The 6,349-nt window shown below is 62.9% G+C and overlaps 2 protein-coding genes across 3 annotated transcripts; both read left to right on the top strand.

Annotated features, from left to right (window-relative positions):
- Positions 1 to 1,073: 1,073 nt before the first annotated feature.
- Positions 1,074 to 2,296, top strand: TCAP (titin-cap). The gene is made up of 2 exons (XM_012451968.2): positions 1,074 to 1,212; positions 1,460 to 2,296. Exons 1-2 carry the CDS (start codon positions 1,103 to 1,105, stop codon positions 1,851 to 1,853), a joined length of 504 nt encoding a protein of 167 aa, XP_012307391.1. The 5' UTR covers positions 1,074 to 1,102; the 3' UTR covers positions 1,854 to 2,296.
- A 1,946-nt stretch (positions 2,297 to 4,242) lies between these two features.
- PNMT (phenylethanolamine N-methyltransferase) lies at positions 4,243 to 6,186 on the top strand. Of its 2 annotated transcripts, none has more exons than XM_012452075.2 (3): positions 4,243 to 4,440; positions 5,328 to 5,535; positions 5,658 to 6,186. In XM_012452075.2, the coding sequence occupies exons 1-3, from the start codon at positions 4,263 to 4,265 to the stop codon at positions 6,097 to 6,099; spliced, it is 828 nt and encodes a 275-aa protein (XP_012307498.2). In that variant the 5' UTR covers positions 4,243 to 4,262; the 3' UTR covers positions 6,100 to 6,186. The 2 variants fall into 2 exon arrangements, with proteins under 2 accessions (XP_012307498.2, XP_064225395.1); XM_064369325.1 differs by lacking the exon at positions 4,243 to 4,440 and adding an exon at positions 4,488 to 4,772.
- Positions 6,187 to 6,349: the final 163 nt, after the last annotated feature.

Genomic DNA, 6,349 nt, shown 5'->3' with positions numbered 1-6,349 from the left:
GTACTCTGCTGTCCCCATGGGGTCCTGAACTCAGCCCCCATCACCGATTTTCCCGTTGCCCTTTGCTTTGTCCACTCGGCAGGGTCCGCACTACTCATCCCCCTATGCCCACCACCTGTGTGCCAGCTTCTTGCACCATGAGTTGCTACCCCTGGGTGCTGGGCTGTCTCCACAGCCATCTGTCTCCCTGTTCCCCATGAAGGAGAGCCAGACCCCTCCCAGGTGGCACATTGGAGCTGGCAGGCTCCAGAGCTCTTCTGGTCCTCTTATAGTGGCCAGAAAGTGGGGAAAGGGGCCCAGAGGGGGGCAGGGACTGACCCATGGTCAACAGCCTATGTATGGCTGATCTAGGGTTTGAGTCAGGCCTGGCTGTCACCCATCAGAGCCCCTGGATTTCCATTTCACCCAACACAGTATTGGGGTAGAACTGGGACCCCCCTCCACCCCCACCGGCCTGACTTAAGAGACCACTTCTCTGACCACCAGCCATGGGGAAGGCAAACACCTGGCCAAGGCTCATGCCCCAGGGTCCCAAGTATGGAATTGACTTCCTCCGCCCCTGCTGGTGTGGGGAGGGTGAGGGTCCAGGCCTTCGGTGCAGACGCCTGAGGACGCGGTTGCACTGTCCCTTCTGGTCGACAGCCACAGTCACTGGATGTGCCCTTGAGCCCAGGCAGAGGAGAGCACAGCCGGGGCAGGACCTGGCAGCCCTGGTACAGAGCCCAGAGGGGGCATCAGTTCCTGCTGGTCCTGCTCTGTTTACAGATAAGCTGCTGTCCTCCCTGCAAAGGGGAGTGGGTGGGGCAGAAGGCAAGTGCCAGGGGTGCACGAGGCTGGGCATGTGGCTGGCCTGAGACGTTGTCTGAGGAATGTCAGGCACCTGGAGGCCTTGCCCCAAGGACCCCAGGCCACAGACCTCTGACCGAGGGGCAGCCAGCATCCAGTACCCCAACCCCTGCCCTGGGTCTGGTGTCCCCCCATCAGTGAGTCTTGGCTCTGCTTATAGCATCTGACGCCAGAGGGGCTGAAAATAGCCCCTGGAGAAGGGGGAGGAGGGGGCTATTTAAAGGGCCTGGGAGGGGAGAGGGAGTGAGGAGTGATCATGGCTACCTCAGAGCTGAGCTGCCAGGTGTCCGAGGAGAACTGTGAGCGCCGGGAGGCCTTCTGGGCGGAATGGAAGGATCTGATACTGTCCACACGGCCTGAGGAAGGGTGAGTGTGGGTCCGATAGAGCCCTGCCTCTGCTCCCCCAGAGCACCCTCACTAAGCCATGTGGGCCAGAGCAGGAAGCCCTGGAGAAATTTCTAGGGGTGGGGGCAGGAAGAACGCTCCATGGGGAGAGCAAAGGGGAACCACCCCTCCTGCGCCCAGGTCCCAGCAGCCCCAGGGCACTTCCCACCCAGCTTGTGCCCAGAGAGCAACAGCTCCCAGGAGCTCACTGCCCCTCCCCTCTTCCCAGCTGCTCCCTGCATGAGGAGGACACCCAGAGACATGAGACCTACCACCAGCAGGGGCAGTGCCAGGCGCTGGTGCAGCACTCACCCTGGCTGGTGATGCGGATGGGCATTCTCGGCCGTGGGCTGCAGGAGTACCAGCTGCCCTACCAGCGAGTTCTGCCGCTGCCCATCTTCACCCCTGCCAAGATGGGCGCCACCAAGGAGGAGCGTGCGGACACCCCCATCCAGCTGCAGGAGCTGCTCGCGCTGGAGACAGCTCTGGGTGGCCAGTGTGTGGACCGCCAGGAGGTGGCTGAGATCACCAAGCAGCTGCCTCCTGTGGTGCCCGTCAGCAAGCCTGGTCCCCTTCGTCGCTCCCTGTCCCGGTCCATGTCCCAGGAAGCACAGAGAGGCTGAGAGGGACTGTGACTTGGGCTCTGCTATGCCCGTCCTGGGCTGGGCCCTTCCTGGCTAGGACTGTGGAAGGGAACTGCTGGCCATGGCTGCTTTGTAGTTTGCCCAGAGTTGGGGGCTAGGGGAGGAGGGAGCCAGAGGCCAGGATGCCTGAGCCTCCTGAGTTCCCAACGGGAGAGTGGCAGAGATAGTGGGCACTAAGGGTGGAGAGCTGGGGGCCGGCACAGCTGAGGACCCTCAGCCCCAGGAGAAGGGACAAAAGGTACTGGTGAGGGCAAGAGGTGCCTGGGAGGAGTGGCCCTGATCCAGGAAAAATGCCGGGAATCTGGAACACTCTAGGCAGAAGAAGCTGGGAGGGAGGGGGAGGTGAAGAGGGCAGAGGCAAGGATGGTGGGGCCCCCAGCACCGTAGTTAGTGCCGCAATAAATGCTCAATCATGTGCCGAAGTCGCGTCTCTCCTTGTGGTTGTGGGGCTGGCCCATGGGTGTCCCCCCAGTGCCCTTTTCTGGGTCCAGGCCCTGCATCTGAGCTAAATATGGCAGAGCTAATGGGTATGCCCCATACTTGGGGTAGGGGGGCCGGAACGGAGCTGTAAACAGGGTGCTGTCTCCAGTCTGCTTTCCGTACCCTGCCCAGTCCTGGCTTCTGTGTCCAGCCCCCTGGCACTGGGTGGTACCCAGCAAGCCAGCTGGCATCCAGGATTTGTTTCAATGATGTCTCATGGAGAATATGGAGGGGCTGGCACCAGGACCGTCCTTGGCTTTGCCTCAGGGTGTGAACAGGGTCAGTGACCTCAAGGCTAACCTGCCTTTCAGTTCTGAATCCAGACAGAATCAATCCTTGGCAGTCTCGCTCCACCCTCCCTGCCCTGGAAGCCAGGGAAGGTTGGAGGTGCTAGGGGGTCAGGTTCCTCTCTGTGACCCCTGCAGCTGTTGCGGTGACTCATGTTCCAACCTGGCTGCCTCTCCCTAGGAGACTTTCCCCTGGGGACAGGTGGGAGGGGAGGGCACAGAGGAGGCCCAAATCAAGCAGGGCCAGGAACCCACCGTGGTAGGAGCTGGGCTGGTGGCATACCCAGGGCAGAAGGGCCCCAGACTCATCCAGAGGGGAAGGAAGGGGTCTTCAGGGAGACCTGGGAGATGCCGAATTGGCTTCTCATCACGGGGATAGGTGGGGAGACCCTGGCATTTTGATAGCCAGGACCTAGAGCACCCGAACAGAACCTGCAGGCCTGGCCTGGCCGCTGCTTCAGAGCTGAGCTGGAGTGTGGGCTGCGAGAGGAGAGGGGTCAGAGCACCAGCTGCAAGCCGGTCCTGCCCATCGACGTGCACCAGCCCCAGTCCCAGGATCCGCAGGACCCCAAATCTGCTGGGCCCCAAGGCCTGCACTGCGTCCCCTGGTGGCCCTCGGCGAAAGTGCCCCGCGCCACGCCCCCCTCACGCCCTCCTTCTGCCCTCACCTGGGTCCCGCGCCCCCGACGTGGCGAGGACAACCCGAACCCGAACCCGAACCTTCCGTCCTCAGTAGCTCCCAGATAAGCGGCTGGGAGCCCGCGGGGCCCGCAGGGGAGGCCTGGCTGTCCGATGGCAGGCGCGATAGGGGAGGCCCGGCTGTTCCGCCCGCTAAGTGCATTAGCGCCGCTCGCGTCCTCTATCGCGCCTGCCATCGGACAGGCGGTGCTGCGCCCGGCTCTGGGCCCCCGGAGCGACCACAGCGGAGGCCGGAACGGACTGTCCTTTCTGGGGCGGAGGGGGGGGGCCGCTGGATGGCCGGGTGCCTCAGGAAAGGACGAGAGAGGACTGGAGGAGGGGAGGAGAAGGGACGTTGGGTGGCAGTTCTAAGAGAAGGGTGGGTGCTGGGACAGGTGTCCGGGACGGAGGGGAGCCCAGCGGGGTCTGGGGCCTCGTGTGGGAGGGAGGGCGATGCGAGGGGGAAACTGGGGAAAGGGGCGAATTCCCCAGTCTCCACCTCGAATCAGGAAAGAGAAGGGGCGGGCTGCCGGGCAGAAGGGGTGAATGGCTGCGGGGAGCTGGAGAAGAGGGACAGGAGGGGCCGGGCCGCGGGGATGGGGGTCTAAAAATTGTTAGGGTGAGGAATTGAGGGTGGAGGGCGGCACAGAGGCGAGACTCGGACGGGCGCAGGCGAGGCGGAGGGCGAGCGCTGCGGAGCACGTGCGGGGCGGGGCGGGGCGGGAGCCGATTGCAGCTGCAGCCGCCCCCCTCACCTCCGGTGCGTCTGCCGCCCGGACACTAAGGGAGATGGATGGATAGGCTGGGGAGGATGCGGCGCGCGTAGCCCCGGGCGGATCTGGTTCAGCTGCCGCCCCCACAGCGGACGGATCGGGGCGGGGGTCGGGCGGTAGAAAAAGGGGCCGCGAGGCGAGCGTGGCATCGGGCGGGCCGCAGGGGCAGCATGAGCGGCGCAGACCCTGACTCGGCCCCGGGCCGGGCGGCGGTGGCCTCGGCCTACCAGCGCTTCGAGCCGCGCGCCTACCTCCGCAACAACTACGCGCCGCCTCGCGGGGACCTGAGCAGCCCGGACGGCGTCGGGCCGTGGAAGCTGCGCTGCTTGGCGCAGACTTTCGCCACAGGTGGGCGGGGGAAACTGAGGCAAGAGGGACAAGAGGTCGTCGGGGAGTGAAAGCAGGCGCGGGGAGACAGGAGACAGACCGCGCGGCCGCCACACGAGGACCAAGAAGCAGAGATAGCTGAGGTGCAAACAGAAGAGAAAAAGGAGCAACAGCCCTTAGGAGAGGGGCAGAGGAAAGAGAGGAGGCTAGAGGGAGCGGAGAGCACTCAGAATTGAGAGCTAAGATTGGGAATGCAGGACTGGCCAAGGTGGGAGATGCAGAGGAGGAAATGGAGGCAGAGATGATCGGTCAGGGGCGAGAAACCGCCAGGATTTCCCCGCTAAGCCTGGCTGGTAGGTATAGTTTTCTTTTTTTGAGATGGAGTTTCGCTCTTGTTGCCCAGGCTGGGGTGCAGTGGGCGATCTCGGCTCCCTGCAACCTCTACCTCCCGGGTTCAAGCAATTCTCTTGCCTCAGCCTCCCAAGTAGCTGGGATTACAGGCATGCACCACCAAGGCCGGCTAATTTTGTATTTTTTTAGTAGAGACGGGGATTCACCGTGTTGGTCAGGCTGGTCTGGAACTCCTGACCTCGTCATCCACCTGCCTCGGCCTCCCAAAGGGCTGGGATTACAGGCGTGAGCCACTGTGCCCGGCTGTTACCTGAGTCTCAGAGTGGAGGAACCTGAGTCTCAAAGCGGTGAAGTTCCCTTCCCAAGGGAAGTCAGTCCATGTTGGAGCTGGGTTCAGTCTAACTCTGGGGCCAATGCTTTTTCCAGATGGAGACACACTTGCAGAGGAGAAGGAAGAATTAGAGAGAGGCAGGGAGATGCAGGGGAGGGAGGAGTGAGGAGGCAGGGGCTGCCTGGGCTGGCCTGGCACCAGGACCCTCTTCCTCTGCCCTGCCCAGGTGAGGTGTCCGGACGCACCCTCATCGACATTGGTTCAGGCCCCACCGTGTACCAGCTGCTCAGTGCCTGCAGGCACTTTGAAGACATCACCATGACAGATTTCCTGGAGGTCAACCGCCAGGAGCTGGGGCGCTGGCTGCGGGAGGAACCGGGGGCCTTCAACTGGAGCGTGTACAGCCAGCATGCCTGCCTCATTGAGGGCAAGGGGTAAGGACTGGGTGGGTGAGGGCTGGGCAGGGGGGCTTCCCATAGAGTGGCTGTGGCTGGTGGGGGCAACAGAGGCCTGAGCGCAGAACAGTCTTGAGCCCTGCCTTTTGCCCCCTGTACAGGGAATCCTGGCAAGAGAAGGAGCGCCAGCTGCGAGCCAGGGTGAAGCGAGTCCTGCCCATCGATGTGCACCAGCTCCAGCCCCTGGGTGCTGGGAGCCCAGCACCCCTGCCTGCCGATGCCCTGGTCTCTGCCTTCTGCTTGGAGGCTGTAAGCCCAGATCTTGCCAGCTTCCAGCGGGCCCTGGACCACATCACCACACTGCTGAGGCCTGGGGGGCACCTCCTCCTCATTGGGGCCCTAGAGGAGTCGTGGTACCTGGCTGGGGAGGCCAGGCTGACGGTGGTGCCAGTGTCTGAGGAGGAGGTGAGAGAGGCCCTCGTGCGTAGCGGCTACGAGGTCCGGGACCTCCGCACCTACATCATGCCTGCCCGCCTTCAGACAGGCGTAGATGACGTCAAGGGCATCTTTTTTGCCTGGGCTCAGAAGAAGGTAGAGCTGTGAGGGCCCAGTGTGCCCTGTGGCCCCCACCTGGATGCCCTGCTCTTTGAGGGAGGTGGCACCTAATAAAGAAATAAATAATGGCCTGCCACTGCGCTCAGTGCTGTCTGTGCCTCTCTTGGGAAGCACTAAGGGCCCAGAGATCTGAGTGTCAGGGTGGGGGAGATACTCACCCTAGGCTTTCTTTTTTTCCAGAAGCTTCCTTGAGGGTAGCACTCCACTCATTCTTCCCAAACTAAGGAAGGCCAAGGTC

Source organism: Aotus nancymaae, unplaced genomic scaffold (genome assembly GCF_030222135.1).
Source record: "Aotus nancymaae isolate 86718 unplaced genomic scaffold, 86718_ANA_hifiasm-v0.15.2.pri h1tg000089l, whole genome shotgun sequence".
Taxonomy (NCBI): Eukaryota; Metazoa; Chordata; class Mammalia; order Primates; family Aotidae; genus Aotus; species Aotus nancymaae.
Note: the sequence above shows the minus strand (reverse complement) of the source record. Positions and strands in the feature narration are given on the sequence as shown.

What these genes read in the sequence shown, in the direction of transcription:
- TCAP (XM_012451968.2), top strand. Translation starts at nt 1,103, where the DNA reads ATGGCTACCTCAGAGCTGAGCTGCCAGGTGTCCGAGGAGAACTGTGAG. An exon ending in TCCACACGGCCTGAGGAAGG is followed by an intron (nt 1,213 to 1,459) that starts GTGAGTGTGGGT and finishes CCCTCTTCCCAG; the next exon opens with CTGCTCCCTGCATGAGGAGG.
- PNMT (XM_012452075.2), top strand. Translation starts at nt 4,263, where the DNA reads ATGAGCGGCGCAGACCCTGACTCGGCCCCGGGCCGGGCGGCGGTGGCC. An exon ending in GGCGCAGACTTTCGCCACAG is followed by an intron (nt 4,441 to 5,327) that starts GTGGGCGGGGGA and finishes TGCCCTGCCCAG; the next exon opens with GTGAGGTGTCCGGACGCACC. An exon ending in TGCCTCATTGAGGGCAAGGG is followed by an intron (nt 5,536 to 5,657) that starts GTAAGGACTGGG and finishes CCCCCTGTACAG; the next exon opens with GGAATCCTGGCAAGAGAAGG.